The following is a 22,427-nucleotide window of genomic DNA, read 5'->3' on the forward strand; positions in this document are numbered from 1 at the left end:
TCTGGCCCCAAGAGCTCCAGGCAGGCACAGACAGAACCACAGAAATAAAGATTTTTATGGTGCCATTTGCAGGCCATAAACAGGACAGGATGTGGCAGATCTCTGGGAATATGCTGGGTTCCAAGCCCATAGGGATAACTTTCCTCCTCTGAGTGTGAGGCACTTCCCAGAAAACCCAGCTGAACCATCTGACACTGGAATGGAGATCTGGAAGTGTTTTGGCTTTCTAGAGTCAGTTTAGAAGAGGAGAAAGAAGAAAAAAGATGAGTTACTGGAAAAGGAGAAACCCAGAGCACCAGACTGCAGATGGAGCATTTTGATGCTCCTCAGAGGATTTTTAAATGCATATATAATCAAATAATGCAATAAAATAATCAAATAATGCAATGGAACAGCAAAAATAGTCTGCAAAAAATTCTGTTCTCGCAGTGGGAGCAGCAGTACCCAGGAACACAATTCTCCAGGGTTCACTTAGGAGCTGCACGTTCTACAGCTTCTGGAGGGACTTGTTAAAAGGAAAGAAAGCCTAAGAAATAATCAGCCACAGTGAGATTTAAGTGGAATTAAAGCACATCTGCTCAGGGCTTTGTGCTATCCATGAGCATTGCCATCATCCTGTTCCTACTGCACACTTAAAACTAGAGCCACAGCCCCAAGGACTTTCCAGAGAGCCCCAAAATTCCCATTTAAGTCCACAGAAGCCCTTCCCTGACCACAGGTTTGAATGCAGAGTTTTTCAGGTTTAATTCTCCCCCATCTGGGTTCATACAGTAAAAAATCATATTTTTGTCTCAACAAATCCAATTTCAAGCGCTGAGACTTTCCCAAGTAATGGTGCTTCTCCCCCTCTCTCTGTGCTTGCAGCACATTCTGGTTTGTTTACTCTCCTGGGCTATATGCCAGCAATAAGAAACAACCCAAATAGTTTGTTCAAAAATAATATCATTTACTCTTCCAAGATCTCTTTTAAAAAAAAAGCCCAACAAAACACAACATAAAAAATCCTCCAAGAGGTGCTCAGAATTTGGCCTTTAGTCCTGAAGAAAAACCATTTTGAAGCCATGTGGCCTCAGCTCTCAGTCATCTTTTTTCTCTCAGTCTGACAAAAAAATTCAAACGCTTTCAAAAATAACTTTAAACCTCAAACTTTTTTTTTTTTTTTTCAGATGGGAAATTGGGAATGCTCACCAAGCCAGACCATGTAAATAAATACATTCCTTGTTCCAACAGGCTGATGGTATCTTAGCAACAAGGGAAATACCAGATAAATATTGGTCAGGCAGTAACAGCAGAGGTAGGAAAGAAACCCCCACACAGCAGAAACTCTTTCCCCTACTTAGCCCCGGACACAGAGACCCCAAATAACCCTGGAACAATGAACTCCTGTCCTGCCAGGGCTGGGTAAGCAGCTCTGTTCCTGCAGCCAGGAAGGAACCAACTCCCTTTCCAAATACTGCTCTTGCAAAGGCAACTCATCCTCTTTGGAGAGAGGAACAGGAATAGAAAGAGCCTCACACCACACCCTCAGAGGATCCTCTCTGTCCCTGGGACTTGCACTGGGACAGGGCAAAGTCCTGTTTGCCTCTTTTGACGTGTCCCAGGGGTCCCAGGGGAGTGACCAAACCTGCCCTGGCAGCACTCACAGGTGAGGAGAGACTTCGTAGAAGCTGACGCCGCGGTAGCGCTCCATGTTCTGCTTGGTGTAGATTTCCAGTTCCTTGTAGGGATTCACAGACACCAGCACAGAGCCAATGTAGGTCTGGAAAACACAACAGAAAGCAGGGAGATTACAGGAGGGCTGGAGGCAGAGCTCAGGTGTCTCTGGAGGCTGGACACACATCCTGGTGTGCTGGGGATGCTGCTGAGGGTTCCCAAACAGGCCAAGGGGGCTGAGGAAGAGAACTCAGCTCTGGGAAAGTGACACTGCTGCAGCTGTGCCAGCCATGTTATCCTTGCTGGGTAAAAAGCACCTCAAATGGTTTTAGGGTTCCCAACAAGCCATAATACTGGGTTATTTCTGATATACATTTAGGATTGAGGTCAAGTCTGGATGTGAATGAATTCGAGAGATGGAAGAATGTGGTGGGAGTTGGATTTTCAGTGCTGTCAATGCCACCAGATCTCAACAGGGGCACTGCAGTGAGTCCCTATACCCATGAAATGGGTGGTCCTGGCACAAGACTGGTCCTGGCACAAGACTGGTCCTGGCACCAGCCCCCCTGGCCAGTGTGAGCTGCCACCAGCACCCCAAACCCCACTGCTGAGCAGAGCCAGGTCTGTCCCATGCAGCAAACACTCTCCAGCTCACTGAGGGCCACCCTGGGGACTGTTCCTGTACTACTCACATAGATGAGGTTCTCCTTGAAGCGTTTCCTCAGGTTCTCAATGAATGCAGCCTCGCTGGTGAAGTTCTCCAGCAGGACAAAGTCCTGCACCCCGACGCGGTCCCGCGCCGTCAGAGCGCTCTCCATGCTCAGCCGGATGCCGTTGGCTCCCAACCCCTGCAGCCAAAAGCACAGGGAAATTGGGATGGCTGTGGGTTTGCAGGCACTTCCCTGAGTCCACAAGAACCACAGTTATCCTTGGATAACCATATTAAAATGGGATATTAAAATAATCCCATTGTTGATTATAACACATCATCAGTTGTCTGCTCTAATTGCTTTGAGGGAAGACAAGACAGCATTAGGGAAAAATTACTACTAAATTTCCAATAAGTTCAAAACAACCAAAGAAACAAACATTTGATAAAGAGAATAAAACTTGGATTTCCTTTCCCAGGCATCCTTTAGCAGGAGACTGAAATGTGTTCTCTCCTGTCTCTGATTTCACAACGGGAAGCTGTTTCGAGGTAAGGAATCTTTTATGACTAATGATGATTCATCTCAGAAGCAAACAGCTTCACATTGCTGACCAATTGAAAAGCTTTAGCAAGGCACCCAATGGGAAAATTGTGAGGAAATTGAGAAGAAATGAGAAATGGGCATTTCTGCACCCACGCTGCTGAATTTAGACCATGACACTGACGTGCATCGAGAGGCTCCAACCCCTGACCCTCCTCTAAAGGTTCCATTTCCAACCTGATGTGGGTGAGACACAACCATCTGTGGAAAGCCCTCATCTGCTGACTCCTGACTTCACTGTAAAGCTGGGAGGGGAAATCTGCACCCAGGGGTGACTCAGTGGCTGCCTGTGGGGAAATCTCTACTCAAGGGACAGAGATGGAGAAGATGAGAGGCACCACAGAAACCGGAGACAGGAGAAACCACGCATGACACCCTCTGCCTCTCTCCTGCACGATTTCCTTCAGCCCTTCTTGCTTTGCCCACTGCTCACAGCAGCACCTTTATCCTAAACCATTTCCTAAAGCACCAAGTGATGTTTTGGGATGCTGCACAAACACCACTGGGGTCTGTTCCTAAAACAGGCTCATGCACCAACAGCAATCCCAGACACCCACCACAAACTGGGAGTGCCAGACCCTGCACAGCGATGAAGATGAGTTTTACTGACTCACAGAGTTCCTTTCTGCACCTTCTCAAGATGTAAAAGTGGTCAAACCACAGGGACTGGTGACATGCAGGGAGAAAAATAATCCCAGCCTTGGTCAGGAAGAAAATTTACCTGAAGTTTTGTTAAACAGTAATAAAAGCAAAAATCACTGAAGTATCAATTTGGGTCAAACCAGGTGCAAATCCTCTCAGTCTGCAGTTGTTTTGACTCACCAAATTCTTAGTAAATGTTTTTTTGATTTGGTAAATGATTAGTAAATGCAGTTTTGCCTATCTCTGCCAGTTCTAGTTGGCTTCCTCCCTGTAAGCCTGGGCAGAAGTGATTGCCTGAACCCAGCAGTTTTCAGATAGGAAAATCAGTTCCTTCTGGAAATCTCAAATCCAGACCCTCTCTAATGGCTCAAAGAAACATCATTTGATTTCCTGTTTTATTTTTTCCAATTAGTCTCATGGTCTGGAAGGCCTGAGTTCTAAGCTTGGAGAGACACAGCCTGGGAGGAATTCTGCAGATACTCTCATGAAGTAATCCTTCTAAAAGGGGCCAAAATTTCCCAAGCCAAATCCTTCACAGCTTCAGCAAAATGCTCTGTTGTCTTCTACCCTCTCTGCCAAGGTGAGGAGAAAAGGGATAAACCCTTGGAGAAGGAAGGTGATGAGATAAGGGAAGGAAAATAGAGATAAATAAACTCTGCCTAGAAATGGAATCTTTCTATCAGAGCAGTGCAATCCCAGAACAGGTTTTGGCCAAGGTGCTGAGAACAAAGGCAAAACCAAAGGAAAACATCTCCTTTTCCAGTGGGGAAATGCACAACTACAGCCCTAAAACACAGCTGCCTCAACAAGGAGTGAGGAAAACTTCCCCCCTGGCAGAGTTAATCCCAGTTTATATAATCCTGAAGCCTTGCACAGAAAACGTCACTTGGGCAGCTCTTTCATCAGCCCCTCCCTGAGGCCAGCACAAAGTGATCCCAGCTGTGCACATCCAGCAGAGGGAAGAGCCAATCCATCCCCCTCACAGCACACAAACCTCCTCTGGGACAGGCATTTAAGGCCAAGAACTTTCGGTTTCCTCCAGTTTTTGTCTCCTCATTCAACTCCAGCCCCTCGCCGTGAGAACAAAATCACCACCTCAAATCTGCAGCCGGCTGGAGACAAAACAAAAGCCAAACAAACGGCTGCAAGTGGCTTTTTGGTGAGAATTAAATGTGCCCAGGGGATGTGATGCAGTCAGAGCCTCCTGAATATAAACTTCACTCGGTCTTGTACCCTCCCAAGCCCAAGCTGGGTGCAAATTTGAGCCAGAGCTGAGCAACAGGCACTGCTCCATGCCAGCTTTTTGCTTTATTGCATATGTCCAAGTCTACCAGCAGCTTCAAATGTCAGTGTTAACTCTTTCACTGCCACTGACATCAACAGATGGGCCATAAAAGGAGGTGAAGATGAACCCTTTTTGCAAAATGGAAACAGAGCAGTCATGCAGAAGGAAGGAAGTGGGGAGGGAAGATGCTATTTAAGAAAAAATAATCACAGTGATGATCATATGTTCCTACTGAATGTAAGGCAGTGAATAAATTAAAATAACCAAAAATTTAATAAATTAAAATAACCAAATGATTTTCTGTTAGCAGGCAGACACCAGATCTGGTGGCTGTAAATTAATGCTAGAAAACCCAGTCTGGGGGATTAAATGTGGTGCAGTGGAGCTAATTAACCACTAAAGCAGTTTGTCTATGGACAACACTGGTTCCCTTTGAAATTCTTGATGAATTTCTTTGTGCCAAACCACCTCTGACTGATATACATTTACAAGATCCTCTGCTCCAGGCCAGAGATCAGCTTGGAGCACTGTGACAGCCCTGTGGCAGGGAGTATATTTCAGATAATTGGGAGAACACAGGCTGTGAGGGTCAGATCAGACCCTTCCTTGTAGAAATCAGGTTTTTTGGGAGTTGCCAGGAGATCTCAGTGCTAGAGGACACTGAGGGAGGATCTCAGTGCAGCTGCACCCTTTGGTTTGCACTGGCCCAGGACTTGTGCAATAAACCATGCTGGAAATCTGACAGGGATTAAAACTAACTCAGATTTTTTTCTTGCTTTAATCCAGGTCATTTTCCCACACTGGTCCCACATGGCCAGGGATGGGGTAATGGGAAGCCAGGATGCAGCAGCAGGGCCAGTTCCTGCTGCCTTGAAATGCTTGGGAAACTCCCCCCTAAGATGCAAGTCGGGTTTAAGTTAAAGCTCAGCATCAAATCCATCCTCAGGCTCTGCTGCCTCCCTGGGACAGGGTAACACCTCCAAACCAAACCAGGGCAACTCCATCAGCAAAACAAAGATCAGAAAAGAGGAATCTGCTGGTGTTCTTTGCAGGTTTTGAGCTAAATCACCTCCCTGTGGGACTGGGAGGGTGTCAGAGGCAGGGAAAGGAGGAAAGAGAGCACATTGAATCAGTTATTTGGGGCACATCCACCTTAGAGGTCCCCTATGGGATCAAAAGGAGGGCCTGGCTGAGGATCCCGACATTTGTAGGATGGGGACACCTGATGCCACCCCCAGCACAGGCTGCAACCAGGGAATGGCAAAAATCTGAGCAATCTGCATGTGATCTTGGTGCCTGTGGGCTCAGGAGTGCCTGAGCCTCCTCTCCATCTGAACCTGCTGTCCTGAGGGTCACTCCCCTCCAGGGTGCCCAATGTGACCTCTGCCACCACAATTCCCAAAGGCACCCCATGGAGCCATTTCCAGGATCTGTTCCCACATTGTTTTAACCCATTCTTTGCTTTTAATGCCTTCTCCAGAGCCTGGAGCACAACAGTGGCTCAGGGCCAGGAAGGGAATAGTCCCTCTGGAATGGTGGGGACCAATCACCACCACAGCAAAGCTTCCAATCCCAGCTTTCTGCCCTGGGATTGAATTTAGGGAAAGACTTTCCACTGGTGTAAATTGGTGGCTGAATGCAGCCTACAGAGCCAGGTTTACATTGGCTGGGGTTCCAGCTTTTCTTTGTGTTCATACAAGAGTCAACAAGACCAGCAAATACCTCCAAGCTCCTGGGAGTGCAAAACCACTCCAGACTGTACCAAGGAGTTTCCTAAACTGAACTGGGAAATCGCTGACATGGGGTTGTGAAGGTGTAAACACATATTTTTCCTTTAAACTCTGCTTAATGCCAAAGCATGATAAAGTTTTTCCTCTGCTTAGGACATGGAGAACTAATACACCTCAGAAATGAAAAACAGGATCTTTTGCTCTGTGCAGCAAAATCAAAAGGGTTAGAGTCAGCCAGGCTGAGCACTTTGGGGGAATTTGTGCTGGAAAATGGGAGGGCAGCTGTGAAGCTCAAGAAACTCCCCCTGCCTTTGTCCAGCAGCTGCTCCATGGCCATGGAATACCCAACATGGAGCAAAGACTCATTCCCAGGCTTGATTTTCCCAGAGGGGCACTGGAATGGTTTAAAACTCATTTCCAGACACACTGAGGGAGCAGGCAGCACCAGCAACTTTCCATGAGAAAACACCTGGAATTCTCAAAATGAATGGTCTTGTATGGAGCAGGGAAAGTCCATAACTGCTTCAGGAAGGAAAGTCACAACATGAACAGAATTTGTGCTTCAACACCTAAAAATGGATCTTGCAATATTTTCTCCTGGCAATGTATTTTTACAGATTGGGTTGTAGGCTCCCTGGAAGAAGCCCAGGAAGTGGCTCCCTCTGGGAAGAGGCAGGCACCTTTATCTTGGTATCAAGTGCAAGATGATTGATCTGCAGGCTCCAGAAATAGCCACAAAGCCGGGAACGGAAGAACAGAACCAAATGTGAGTGGGAAGGGAAATTCAGATTAGATTCTGGAAGACAATGCAAGCCTGAACCAAGAAGGAACTCCTCGTGGGGAGGTGGCAGCTAAAAAACATTTGTCTCATGGATAGTTGGACATTCTTCACTGTCAGGCCAAAACTGCAGGAAAGAGAAAAAATTCCTTTGATTTCAACTTCATTCTACAGCCTGGGAAAGGGCTTGGACACAACGTGGGCCAGACAGCAGAGCAGACAAAAATCAACTGTTGTATCCACAGCCTCAATTCCCAAGGCGCAGAATGGAAAAGCTCCTCTTTCCCTCTGCATGGAGAAGGAAATAATGAAGGTGGCAGAGGTGGACCAGAATGAGGGATTCTGCCAGCAATCCCTGACAGACTGAAGTGCACCCAGGATCCTCCTCCCTCCTGCCACACTGCAGATCAGCTGCTCATTTTGGACACAACTCCCTCTGTTAGTCAACAGCAGGGTTGGAGAAAAGGTTCCCTGAGAGGCAGCTCAGTGTCTCCCACAAAAATCCCCTACAAGAACCACGTGGATTTGTCTGCCCTTTCTGAAGCCACCTGAGCTGAGATAGTAATTGATAAGAAATTTGCTTTTAATTATGTAGGGACAATGAAGTGATTTCCCAAAAGACAACCTGGGAAAAGCAGAGCTGTCAGGTGGATTGGGACAAAACCAAGTAACAGCTCTGGTGCGCCAGACCAGCAGAGTTAGAGGGAACAACTTGAACTGCAGCTGCCACTCAAGCACCATTTCTCAGAATTATTTTTTATTCCTGCTTCTTTTAGACAAATACATCACCAGCAATGGAATGTCTGGAGTCAGGGAACTCAGAACTTGGTTGTCCCTCTGATATTTCCCATCCTAACCAGATGGAAGGATGGAACTCCAGAATACACTATTTAAAAACTTATATTAAAGAAACATAAATGCTATATCCTTAACTAATTCTTGCAAAGTAATTACTTTGAAGTTTTCCACATTTGGGGTAGGGACAAATTGAAATAATAAGTAGGTAATATTATTTGTTCAATATTTATAACATAATTATGCCTTCCAGACTTTACTTTGTGGGGGGATGAGTAAGGAAATAAGCAATTAGCAGTGAAAAGGAAAAGGCAGTTTTAAGAACTGATTTGAAGGACAGGAAAAATGTTTACCATTAAGAGGGGTAATGATATTTCAATCAACAGGCTAAATATAAAAGAGCACTAAGAAAAATGAACTAGGCAAACCAGAAAGATCACCAGGGCTGGAAAAGTAAATACACAGAATTTCTATATTTAGGGAGCTGACATTTTTGCTCCTGAACAGATGGCACAAGCTGCTGCTGCTTCAGAGATGTTGCTGGTGGCAGTTTGCTCAGGAGACCAGTGCCCACAGGCCTGGGCATCCCACAGCAGCTCCAGGGGACAAACAGATTTCAAAAAGGCATTTAAAAAGGTGAAACATCAGCTTGCTGTCCCTTCAGGTGAGTTTTGATGCTGATTTCCAGAGCAGCTGAGCAGTGAAGGGCGGCAGAAGCTCAAACATGAGGACCTGCTGCAGCTTTGGGGCACCCCCTGTGCCCCATTCCCTGCCGCCCTGCCCTGGCAATGCCAACCCCCCTGGCAGCCCTTCCCCTGCTTTCCACACCCCCACAGAACCTCTGACACCACGAGGGCTCTGAGACACTCAAACTTTCCAGAGAGAGCTCCAGAGCATTCCGGGGCCTTGCTGAGGGCACCTCCACACCCACAGCTCCCTCAGAGAACATCCCAGACACCACCCCAACACCACCTCTGCCAGCCACACTGCCACCCCTGCCTGTCACACTGCCACCCCTGCCAGCCTTTCTCCAGGCCCACAGCTGGCCCCAGCACCCCAGATGCCAGCAGAAATACCCTGTGGTATTTCACCTGTGGAGCTCTGTCACCTCCACTCCCACAGAGGACAACTCAGGAGGTTCTCCAAAAGCTCTGCCCTTCCCTTCATCACTTTCTCAGTGGTCAGCACCACAGTATTTGTGAAACAGGCAAGGATCTCTGGTTTGAGCAGGTATGGGATGCAGCAGCCCCATGGTAACTCTTCTTTTTAACAGAGAATTGCTCCAATCTACACAAGTGACGTTTTCAACCCTTCTTTTCCTAAATTTGGTCACTTTACCAATTAAAGCCTTGAGCATTCTTATCCAGGCAAAAACTCACACACTTTTTTATAACACTCCTTCATTCTTGACCTCAACATCTTCCAGAATCAGTGAATTCCATGGCCCAATTATTCATTGTATGAAAATAATCTTTGCATTTCTTTGGCAACTTTTAGCTTAACTCAGTGTCTCTTCCCATGCTACACAAACCCAGAAAAAGGATCTCTGTGCTCTCTGTGGCACTGTTTTTTATTTCTCCTCCTCTTTTACCAGGTATCAATCCCAGTCCTCTCAATCTTTTGCCACAAACTCCTTTTCCCAAGCCTGGGACACAGGGCCAGGTATTCAGGCTGCTGCTAAAGCATGGACAAATTTTCCTAAACTGAAAGAGCCTGGAGGAACTGAGGGGCAATAAATCCTTAAGCAGGGACAATAAATCCTAAAAGCAGGTACTTCCTGCCATTGCCTAGGATGGCAGGAATGGGACAGGAGCAAAGCCCAGCTCCAGGACAGTCCCTTCACATCCTTGTGCCCAAGTGAAGGCTCCACCCTTTCTTCCCTCCTAAAGCAGAGCACAGCTTTCCCCTCTCTTCCCACTTTCTCAACTCCCACCTTGGTTTTCTCCTCCAAACAGGTATTCCCTGAATTTTTAGCCAATTTCACCCAACTTTCCAACAAAAGGATCCTTCTCAAAGCATTTCACTTTCCTGCTGAAACCTTGAAAACGTTTCTCCTCTCTTCCTCTGAGACCAGACACGCATCTGAGAGCTGCAAAGCCTCCAAAGGAGTGAAATAAACCTTAAATAAACCTTAAATAAACCTTAATAAACCTGAAATAAACCTTAAATAAACCTGAAATAAACCTTACCCCTCCTCGGAACTTCATCTCTGCCTCCTGCCAGCTCCCGCTGCCCTCGCAGAGCCTTCGCTTACGCTGCTGCAAAAAGCAGCACTCTCAGGACAACTTCTCTCCTCTGTCAGCTGCTTTATTTTTTTAATTTTTTTTTTTCATGGCATTTTCAGCGCAGTCAGAACTCCCTCCCTCCACCAGCTCCTACTGGAGCATCTGGAGAGGGCGTTTTCCAAGGAGAACTCCCCTCCCAGCAGGAGCAGCCCGGCAGAGGCAGTCCCAGGGAAATCAGCTGCGCTCTGCCTGTGGTGTTCCCGCTGCCCAATGACAGGAAAAACGGAAAGAAAAGTCATCCCAGGCACTGGAAAAGCTGGGGCTGAGCCCAGCACACAAAGCACAGCCATCAGACAGGAAGAGAGGAGCTCGGGGACAGGGGTGATTGTCCTGGGACAGCAGTGAGGACAGGGTTGCCCAGACCTGCCCCAGCTCACCCCAAACACAGCAAACCCACAATTATTACACTGGGAATCACCCCCTCAGACAATCAGAGACCATAAAGAATCCAGGCCTGGATGCTGTTTGCCTTCACAAGGATTTAAAATCACAGAATGGTTTGGGTTGGAAGGGACATTAAATATCACCTATTTCCAATTCCATCAAGCCCCATCCAACCTGGCTCAGCAGGATTTTATTCCAGATTCCTTAGGAGTCATCCACCACCAAAACGCCCATTTTACCTGAAAGTTGTGAGGTCCTTATTACAAAATAACCTGCACTAGCAAGGAAAAGCTTTCTAGAGAACACAGTGAAGGCACTGCTGCCCTCAGTCCCCAGCCCTTGCAAACACAAGTTGCACATTTTGCTGTCTATGAGCTCCTCAGTTTTCTCACACAGAATTATTTATGATCACAGCTACACCAAGAGTGTGAAAACCCCACCTCATTTCCCACCCACCTCCTGAGATAAGGACATTCTGACAAAAATACTGCACAGCCTTCATTAGCATTAGGGAAAAGTGAAAGAACAAGAGACAGTGGACACAGGCTGGAAGAAGGGAAATTCCAATGAGTTCTTGAGAAATTTCTTTTCCCAATGAGTGTTGTCAAATACTGGAACAGGGGTCCCAAAAAGTTGTGAAACACTATCCCTGGAGATATTTAAAACTCAACCAGACAATGCCTGAGTGACTCAATCTAAATTGGTCCTGCCCAGAAGTGAGGTTGGACCAGAGATCTCCACAAGTTTTTTCCAATCTAAAATCACTCTATGATTTTATTAATTATTTTGTTCCTCGATGGACTAAGCTGTGGATTCATCCTAAAAGGAGTTATAGATAGTGCAAATAAAGATAGAGAGGATGCCACCCCTCAGGTGTTTCAGGCAATTCATATTGTGAGCTGACAAGCAGATTCTCTAATCATTAAACATGCAGAGCCATGGAAAGATTCCCAAGCTCAGCTGCTGATGTTTCATGACTGGCACTATCTGCACTCAGCTCTGCTTAAAGGCTTTTTTGTTTGCTTTGTTTTTTCCCTTCTTATCAAAATGCATCCTTCACAAATTCTGCTACAGGAAGGGTAAGGTCAAGACCTGAAGTAAAAAGATTTAGAGCAAAAAGCTAAAAAGCTTCATCCTGCTCAGAGAGGAGGCTATTTAAAAGCAAACACACACACAGCAGATGTTGTCAGTGGTTGGGTGCAGCACTCCCCTCTAATTAGCTCTGCCCAAGGCAGAGATCCCAGAGATCCTGGCTGTGGTGGATGTCACAGGCAGAATGTGCCAAGGATTTGGGATGGAGCTTGGCTGCTGGGAGCTCTGCAGTGCCACAGCTCCTCTGCCCTCTCAGACTCCATTTTGAACATTATTTGTGCTTCTTGCACAACTCTGTTTGAAAGGACTTTCACTCACTCCTTATCTCAGCTAGGTGAATTTTTAACAGCAGCAGCTTCAGGATGTGGCTCAGAGGAGGGTTCAGCTTTGGGCTGGCCCTGGAGGAAGTGGACACTGCTCCAAGCCCCTCTCCTGTGCACAGGTGAGATCAGAAGTGATAAAAACTCCATTTCCCAAACTGAGTCACATCAGCCATTAGTGAAACACAACAGTGAGCCCTGAGCCAGGAGTTTTCCAAGCATAATTAAAGCTGTGGCCTGGCAGCTCTAACTCTTCAGGAGGAGAATGTCAGTGCTCCACCAGCACTCCTCAAACCAAAATAATTATCACCAAACAGATTCAGTTAAACTCCTGTTACAATTCTAAGTATTAGCAGAGTTATCTTCACACAAACAACCTCATCTTTTCCTTCCTAACACTTCTCAGATCACATCTCATCACAGAAAATGCCACATAAGAGAAAAGTATACAACACTCCAGCACTAAAAAGTAGATTTTTAAACATATTTCCCTTGGTTTTTTCATGCAGGAGAGCCCTTTTATTTATTTATTCACTGAAAAGACCTTTCCTCAAAATGCTTTTTTTCTGCAGCCAAACTACTGCCCAACTTCTGCTGGTGAGCAAAACTCTCCTGCATGTGGATTAACCTAAATTAGGAGGGAAAAAAAAAAAAGTTGGAAAGCAGAGATAATTTTACTTTATAAGAACTTGATCCTGGATTATGAAGGTGATAAAACCAGACTCTTCCTTTCCAGCAGAGCCCAGCCCTTGTCTGTGATTTCTGCTGAGGATGGCTGGCAAGGTCTGGCTCACTCCAACAGGCAACTACAGGCCGAGGGATGAATCAAGTTTTCCAGGCCTCACCAGTTAGAAGTGACTCATTTAAACCCTGGATTAGAGCACTGGGATTGCTCTGCTCGTTGCAGATAAGCAGCTGATTCCCTGAATACAATTTCACATTCAAAGCAAGGGGACTGGAAACCTTTCCTGTCAGCCCTGCTCCAACAGGCTCGCTAAGCTACACCCGCAAGCAGTGGCTCTGCTGAAAAAATAGAGTTTGGTCCCATAAAAACACCACCAGTGTTCCCCTCTGCAGTGCAGATTTCACTGAAAAATATAACTCTGGAGGTATGAGATGTTGCCTTGGGTTTATGCTGTTCAAAAATCAACATGGATCACATCTATGTTACTCCAAAAGGTGTTAAGTTCATCTATGAGTGAGTGAGTTCTTTCTGGATTTTTGTAATATTACTTATTTCTGCCTTTCTAAAGAACTACAGAATAAGATACATTCCATAATTAGAAAGCACTTGGCAAAAATACCATGGGAAAGAAACCACCCTAAACAGGCCAGGAATTTGAGAGCCCTTCCTCTTGCAGGTCAGAGGAACGTCTTAATCAAAAAATAGAAATGTCTTTAACCTGTCACATGTGTCCTGCTGTCCAGATTATCCTGATCTAAAACTGATTAAAATGCCTCACATTCCTAAAACACCCTATAGCAGAAGCTGAAGGTTCTGAGGGACTTGCTTAGGAAAAGCACCCTGTGTCCCACAGAGGATGAACATCCAGCTGCAGGATAAGGATAAATCAATGCCCTGCCAAAGAGCCAATGCTAAATATTGTAACAGGTTTGATAAAAAGGCAAAACCTCCTCCCTATATTATTAGTTCTGCTAAGAACTGTCTCTTTTCTATCCAGTTTTTAGGTTAAAGCATCTCCTCTTCCCCTCTCCAGAGTGCTCCAAACAAGTCATCGTGAGCAGAGGTTTGAACACAGGACACTGGCCCCTGGAGACACAACATTCCTGCTCAGTTATGAAACTGCACACCTAGAAAGGTTAAACCAAAAGCTTGTTATACTCACTCAAAAGGTGCCTCAAGATGATGAAAGTTCCTTCACTTTACTGCAAACTTCATGACATCACAAGTTGACTGAATTCCCTGATTCTGTGTGAAGGTGTTTGCAAAGTTACAGGCAAAACCTTCAAAATAGTGAGGTGTGGCCAAAAGGGTTCAAAAACCAGAAGACAAAGAATATTTAGATTATTATTTTGGATTCTAATTTATGCTTTGTAATGCCTAAAACTGTCAATACTGGTTTTGTTTGTTTTAAGAAAGCTTTGTCAGTGAGAACACCAAACTTCTTTTCTTCCCAAGCTCAGTCTTTCATAAATAAATACAAAAAAAGAGGAATATTGCAAAAAATGGAGATGCACACGTCTCCTTGGATTCCTGCACTTTCTGTGCCAGTGCTGTTCCCTGTTTTGATGCCCCTGGTGATGGATTAAAAGGCACATATGACAGGCTTGTATTTAGTTATGGCTCCCGCACACACACAATAATTCTGGGTCTATGACGTGAGCGAAAACAGAAACTGGGTTAATCTAACAAATTAAGATAAATTTTCCTTGTTGTTGCTTTCTGCTGAGGCAGTGAAACAGAAATGGCTGGCTGGCTTTGACAGTGGCCATCAGAACAAAGTCCCACTTTACAGTCACCAGATGCCCTTAATGTGATGCCAGCTTGTCTCATGCCCGTGGCTGCTCCCGCTCACGGCCCTGTCAGGGTTTCCCTGATTTTACAAACACACTCCAATCCCAACAGCAATTGTTGCACTGACTCCAACAGCAGCGTTTAAACCCAGCAGTTAATTCCCTGTGATTGCTCTGACACAATGGTTTGCAGCAGCTCCCTGCAGTGGCTGTGGCAGGGATGGGGTTTGGAGGGAGCTGGTAACACAAACAGCCTGACTCAGTCCAGCTGATGTGCATTCCTGCCGACTGACTTTCCAAACAGTCACTCCTAGTGGCAGGACCTACAGCTTCCTTTTAAGGGGAAAAAATGTTTTCACAGGAAAAATTAAGTGTTCAAAGCCTGTGCATATCTCTGTGCTTCCAGTGAGTCTCGCCTGTAAAAACACTTCTTGTTGCACGCAGCAGAACAAAAACTTCTCCTTCCTTAATTTAAAGCTGTTCCTCTTTTTTAACACAGCCATTGGCTGTCTGCCCATCCCTGGCACTCTCAGGTGAAATATCCTAGCACACTGCTTTTCACACAAATCAGCACTGAACACAGAGCTGGTTTTCCAAAGGAAGGACTCAATTTGAGTGAGGAAAACACGATGAAAGAGAACAGGGAATGTTCAGGCTGCAGACAAAACTTTCCAGCTCACACTGCTGACTGACAGTTCCTATTCCTTCACATTTCTTTTCCTGCATTTCTGAAAAGAGGCTCAGTGTTAGAAAGGGCTTCAGGCTGGAAAGCAAATCACAACAAAAACTTCTTGTTCCATCCACTGAGATAAGGAAAGAGTGAGCACTGGTGCTTTGCCTGCAAGTTAGATGAAGGAAACAGGATTTCCCTCTGCTACTCCCTGAGCAAGATCCCAAGGAAATGTTTCTAATAATAGGAAATTACTATATAAGGCCAGATCAGCACTAAACTGTTTGCAGTCTGGAGGAGAAGGATGTACAGCAATCCTGAGGAGGCTGCTCACACATCAGGGCAAGGCAGCACACCCAGGGCTCCCCTCCACACAGAGGGACAGAGTTTAACCTGAGCTGAGCAGGGTGCTGTCCTACAGCCCAAAATAGCAACTAAATGGACAAATTAGAGATGCTCTGTCCTTCTGTGATGCCCTTGCTTTTCTCTGTGGCAGGAAAAAGAGAGAATAGACTTTAAAATCTATATAATAACACTTGAAAAGCAAAGCTGAGCATGTCACTGATTGAGAAAAGGCAGGAAAAGACACAGCCATGGCCTAAAACACAACATGGGCAGTGCTGATGCAGAGGGCAGGCTGAGAGCTCCCCTTCCTGGGCTGCAGATCCATGGAGCACCAATGTTTTATGAACTGGACAGTTCTCTAACTCATCTTGGTTTAAACAGCAAAGACATTGGGCACCATTAAAGTTCATTTTTGCAGCATTCCCACAAAATAGCAGGAATTAATGTCTCCTAGGCCAAGAGTTTCAGCAGCTCCAGGCAGCTGCACATCCCAGCAGAGCTGCCAGGGATGTGCATCCTTTCCACCATCCCTTCAGCAGACACCAAACCTGCAAGCCCAGTTAAAGGACATATTTTTCTTCTTATACAAATGGGAGTTACTACAACAATGCTCACAGAGGCCTCCTTTGGGGAAAGTGATAGAACTGGAAGCTTTCTCTGTGATTCCCATCAAGGGGGATCTTTCCATCTCTGTTATTCTATGGGGAAGGCCAGGAGCACCCAGTGCAGGGCAGCCTGCTGAGCAAACACAGCCCCAGAGCTGCCACGGAAACGAGCACAATATAAATTGCCAGACAGATTTATCACCCAGAGTTTTGTTAGGTTTTTTTTTTTTTTCCTCCTTGACAGCAAGAGATGTTTGTGACAAAATGTACAAACAATTCTGTATCTGCAGCCCTGCCACATCCTATGTCTCTTCTCTGCAGAATGACACAACTTCCAGGGGAAAGCGAGGCCAAATCCCAGCCAACATTTTCCTGTCAGCTGGTGAGACCTCCTTGAGCTGCAGGGCTCAGTTTGCCACAGCAAATTTAATTTAAAAAACTTAAAAAGAGAGCATTAAAAAAAAAAAACAAAAACAAAAACAAAAAACAAAAAACCAAAAAAACCAACCCAGGCCATCCTTGTGAAAGTCATTGATGAGAGATTAGAGTTTTAGAGTTTGACAGCAAAGTTCTCTCCGCATCACAGCATCAGGAGCTTCACAGCCCCCATGAAAACACAGCTGAGATTCCCAATAATTCCCAATCCCCTCTGCTGTCCCTCAGGATTCCTCCAGTGCCACCAGGACCTCAGCAGCTGCCCCTGGTCCCCACAACACCTGGCCAGGACAGGGTGTGCACTCAGAGCCTTCCAGGGCCTGTTCTGGGCCAAGAGGATGTTTCACTTTGGGCTTTATCTTTAGGGACATCTTGATTTCTGAGGATTTTTAGACTGACCTTTAATTTTTGCCCTGTTAAATACTTCACATCCTTGACTGCACAGCAAGGGGGAAAATGAGTGCATGCACCAGGCAGAGCTGGGAAATACAAGTGGTTATGACTCTGAGAGAAAAACAGCTACAAAAAAGCTCTAATTTTAAATGCTCTTATGCCTCTTTTCTCATGTAATACTTGTTCCATAACAATTATAAAGCAATTCAGCAAGATGGCCTCTGCTGCTATGGTTTGTGGTCAGTGGTATCTGAAGTTAAATTTGGAGAAGAACATTTTTGGGAATGAGCTCCCTGTGGATTGAAGTCAGTACAAAGTCTCAGCTGTCAGGCTGGACCCTAACACTGCTGTATTCCCTGTTTATTTTTCATACCAGCTCCAAGGATGCAGGCACTAAGATGTTTGCTCAGTTTCAAAGTCAAGTCCAGGAGAAATAAGATATTTGTCTTGGCTCTAAAAAGTGAGAAGAATCGTACCTGTGTATTGACAGGATCCCAAGCCTCCCCTGTGCCCCCAGTGATTACAAAATTCTTCTCTAAATATAGAAATTATCTGTTTAGAACTGCCAGCACTAAAGCAGAAAGTTTAAGTTGCTTTATTTTCTTTAGTAGGTTAAATCTGAAACTTAAGGAAGGCTACCTGAAAGACATCATTCTTAACTGTGCCAACACTCATCATTTTACACAAAAATCCATTTTACATACAAATCCAAATACCAAATTTATCTACTACATCAGACTGCTTTATAGGAAAGAACTTCACTTCACTGACCTCTCTTGTCCTTTTCTCTTCTAACTGACAATTTCACCAACGTAGCTTTACATTAAAACAAACCACACCCAAAATCAGATCATTGGTACTGTGAAAAACAGCTTTAAAAGGAAATACCTCCCTCCAAAACAGCCAAATGAAATTGTTTCTTTTAAGGCAGCATGGAGCTTTTCCTTTTTATAAAACTTGAATAAAGCTATTGTGGAATTCCTAATTTGTTTTCAAAGCCATGAACTTTTCTGTTATGTGGAGACTGCAGCATAGGTAATATCTAGATTTTATGAGCATATTCAAGCTTCCAAAGTCAGAAGAATAAAGGTCAAATGACTAAAACTTTCCTCAAAAGCACAGGAGAGAGGCTCACATAGGGAACATATTTGCCTAAATTTGGATTTTTTTATAAATATTTTGTACATGTGTGATACCCCAACAAATAACTAACCCTACTCCTCTCTACTGTTACTGTAACAGCAAAATCCCTTTCTATGGACAGTTTATAGTAGGATAAAGTTGTTTATACCAATGTAATATCTGGGATATTTTTATAATTTGTACCCAAAATATGGGGATATGTTGCTGTGAGCAACATTTTGTATTGGTACAATTGCATTTGCCATAGGTTTGTTCCATGGATTATCCACAGGTTCCTTGGGGAAAAAGCCAAATCAGCAACCTGCGAGTGTTGGGTGATATCTGGGAGTAACAAATTCTTATTTTCCTTCTGGGTGTGACCCCCCTTTAAAGCAAACTCTGTAGAAATTCTGTGGCAAACTCCAAGTTCTCAAGTGGAGTTAAGTTCATTGAATGCTTTGGATATTCAAACAAGTGGAGCAGTTTTTTAATTTGATGATTTGTAAGTGAAGAGTTTACAGGCACAATTTGTACTTCCACTTCTTCCTTTTTTTTTTTTTTTAACTTCTTTTTTTTTTTTTTTTCCTTTTTCCTCTCTCCTCTGTTTCAAACTGACTTTGTTGGCCTAAGGCAGGCAGTTATTTTGGGGCAGTGCAAAGTTATAAATAAATTCTAATAAAACTATTAGTGACACACATGAGACTGAACTTTTCAAACCCTTCTTTGTAAGGGAACAAAGAGCACTTTACACTGACTGTGATGCCACAAGCCCCCAAAGAAAAATTTAAGGAAAGAGTTTCAACAACTAGCTCATGAACCCAAAATAAGAATATTGGATGAGCTGTAGAAATTCCAGATTGTGCTGAAAGGAAGGGGCTGAGCAGTCTGCAGGGGGAAGGAGAGGAGCCAGAGGCTGGCAGAGAGCTGAGCACGTGGGCAGATGATATTGCAGCTGATGTCTGAGCTGCTTCCCTTTGCCCTGCCTGCCCTGCTCCTGCTCCAAAGGAGGGGAAAAGGCAGCAGAGGAAAGGTATTTATTGTGTCAGCTCATCTCCTCTGGCTGCTCTGCCTGTGCCCCAAGGAGCCCCCCCTGTATCACTCATGGAGGATTTAATGCTTTGGTGAATCTTTTCTGTCCCAAAATAGAGTCAGCATCACTTAACATCCACAGGGAATGATGAGCTGGCATTGGGATGGCAAAAGTGTTCCAGGCTGCCTGGAAAATAGAACTATAATTTCAGAAGGGTATCCCATGTCCACCTGCATCAGTTGGCACTCAAATTCAGAATATTCTCAATTCAGAATTTTGTTTTTCAAGATTGAATATTGTTTTCCAAGAATTTTAAAACTGACATTCCCATTGGATTAAAACCACCTAAAATCAAGATTTTTTAATGTAAAAAAAGCAGTATGACATTGATGTTAAAAAATAAATAAATTATGCCCTGCAACTTTGCCCCCTTTGGATTACAGGCAATATCTCATCTCCAAGACAGTTTCAACTCTCTTTTAAGGAGAACTACACAGTTTGCAATCTGCATTTTCAAAACTTTTTGCATTATCAGAGGCATCAGTTTAATCAGAAACAGAGACACTAAAGAACAATGAAGGAGTCCATCCCTTTGTGGTTCTCAGGAATGTGTGTTGCACATCTGGACAAACATGGGTCTGCAGAGAATGGAAACATTCATTCCCCAGCTGTGGTTGGGTCCAAACCCTTTTTCTTTCTCTGTCTGATTTACTCCTAATCCTGCATTTGGTGGCTGCAAAACTGCACAAACCTTGCTGAGGCTGACACAACAGGCCCAGGAGTGTTCCTCATGACCCTTCACACCTATTTTCTAAACAAAACCTTCTCCTGGGCTGTGAGCTCCAGCTGAAAGGAGAGATCCTGAAGGAATTGACAGCTGTGACATTAACAGAAATGCCAACTGTCCCACAGCATCTTGTTCTCCAGCAGGAGATGAGGGCTGGCACTCCTAAGAGACAGGAAAGGGATGCCTTCCCTGTTTGTTTTTCATACCAAACCCAAGGATGCAGTCACTAAGTTGTTTGCTCATTTTCAAAGTCAAGTCCAGGAGAAATAAGATATTTGTCTTGGCTCTAAAAAGTGAGAAGAATCACAGGTATGAGACTGGGAGACTGAAAGCAGAGTTCACCATCCTGCTAGAAATGCTTGGATTTGGAGATCTCATGGAAATTGGGTGCATTTAGATCTTTTGTTCTGATGCTGTGTGGGAAACCCCCACAGTCCACGGCAGCCAGGAGCACAAGAGGAACTGTCTGAACCATCCCACTGGGAAGGAAACACATTTTCCCCTCTGATTTCACAGGTACAGATCCTCTTGGATAGATCAAGGGCCTCCACTTGGGAGGTGCTGCAGCACCATGAAGGAATCTGAGCTCTAATCTGACAGAAGGACCTAAGGCTCTCCAAAATAGATATTTCACATAGAAAAATCAGCATTTGTTATCAAACCCCATCATGAAAGAAATACATAGAAACCACAGGCAGCAGCTTTGGTTTGTTACCTTAAATGTTCTGTTTTACCAGCTCTCCTAAAGCCAGGGCAGCAGCATCTGCTGTTACAGCAACAACAGGAGCCCAGCCCTCATCACTCCAACAATGACAGGAGACTGCAAAAAGCTGAGAGCTGATACAAAATGCAGGGCAAGCCCTAAATTAACCCTGCCTTGCCAAGGTCAGTGCTCTGCCTTCAGCCTCAGTGGTGTTGGAGTGCACCTGTGGCAGGAAAAAAGGTCAAGCTCTTTTATATCACCTAAAGGAAAGCATCAATATTTGAGGGTTTGTTTCAGGAGCTGTTGTTTGCATGGCTGAAGTAGAAAAACAGAGGCACAGGGAAGTTCATCACTGTAAATTATTGATCTGCTGCTTTCTACACACTGAAACTGGTAATTAAACAAATGGTAAAAAGATACTTCATCAATTATAAAGGTGCCACTTTAAATTACACTTGCTCCAGGATGAATAAAACACAGAGGTTAAATGCTTTGGGTATTTCATGCCTGCTTCTTGTTCAAAATCCTCACTGCACCAATGATTCTAATTCTCATATCCTGCTGCTCCAGAGCTGTGTGCTCTGTGTTAAGCTTCACAGAGGGAAATTAGAGCTTTTGTTTAACAAGTTTTAGTTCACACAATGTCCAGGAAGCACAGTGCCATGGTCAGGAAAGAGCATTTGGAGCAGATATCATTGGGATTCCCTTTCTGCTCAGCAGGGTTGGTTATATGGCCACAAGTCAAAGCCCTGTGGTTACAGCCCTCCCTCAAAAATCAGACAAAAAAAAAAAAAAAAAAAAAAAAAGAGTTTTGTCTGCTAGCAGCCACTTGTGCAATCTGTGAAGCACTGGGCAGACATCTGACACTGGCCTGATGGTTTTTAGTAGCTATAGACAAGCACACACCCTCCCCAACCTAAAATAACCAGCAAGCTGCTTGTGAAGCAATATGGTGATGACATCAAAGATGCCCTTTTAAGCAGAAATCATGTCACAATCATGATGATGACTCAAATTTGATTAGTGATAAAATTTTATATGAGGGTGCACACCTTGCTGCATCAAGCTTAAGGTTATCTCATTCCACATGTTAAAGATGTGAATGTAAAAGTACACTAGCTCTAATACTGATTTTGAAACAGCAATCAAAGAACAGCTTGGCTATCTTGTTCTGGCATGGGTTCTCTAGAACAATTATTCCATCTTAAATAGATTTCACCCTGGGAAAGCATTTAGTGAAGGCTGAGTTCATCCATTGATTGAGATATGGAATATGAATATTCCAGGTTTAAGGCTGCAAATGCAGCAGAAGCAGCTGCCTTAAAGGCACATGCAAAACAACCCTAACAGGTGGACACAGCTGGCATCCCTCATGGAGCAGGGAAACAGCAGCTGCTGCTGGGGCCAGAACAATCCTGGAAGTCAAAGAGCTCATCATGGAGCAGAGGGGCAGGAGTGAAGGTGGGAGCTCAGAGAGGCTGAGGTGGAGAACTATCAGAATGTGGTGTGGAAGCTGGAGGTGATGGAAAGCTGCAGCTTTCAGCTGATGGGAACAGCCCCAGTGGATGATGGAGGTTGGGCTGTAGGATTTTTGTGGAGGAAAGAACATCAGTGCTTGGTAGGGGGACAGGAGAATCAAAGGCTGAGC

The 22,427-nt window shown here is 44.7% G+C and overlaps 1 protein-coding gene across 1 annotated transcript in view; it reads right to left on the reverse strand.

Moving 5' to 3' along the window:
* The window catches only part of MYO1C (myosin IC), a 49,742-nt gene that overhangs the window by 16,190 nt on the left and 11,125 nt on the right, over positions 1-22,427 (reverse strand). Inside the window, exons 2-3 of the mRNA XM_058037369.1 lie at positions 2,346-2,501; positions 1,644-1,759 (exon numbers count right to left, since the gene is read on the reverse strand). Coding sequence (XP_057893352.1) covers positions 1,644-1,759; positions 2,346-2,471 — 242 coding nt within the window. The 5' untranslated portion in view covers positions 2,472-2,501. The remainder of the gene's footprint in view (positions 1-1,643; positions 1,760-2,345; positions 2,502-22,427) is intronic.

Source organism: Melospiza georgiana, chromosome 19, assembly GCF_028018845.1.
Source record: "Melospiza georgiana isolate bMelGeo1 chromosome 19, bMelGeo1.pri, whole genome shotgun sequence".
Taxonomy (NCBI): domain Eukaryota; kingdom Metazoa; phylum Chordata; class Aves; order Passeriformes; family Passerellidae; genus Melospiza; species Melospiza georgiana.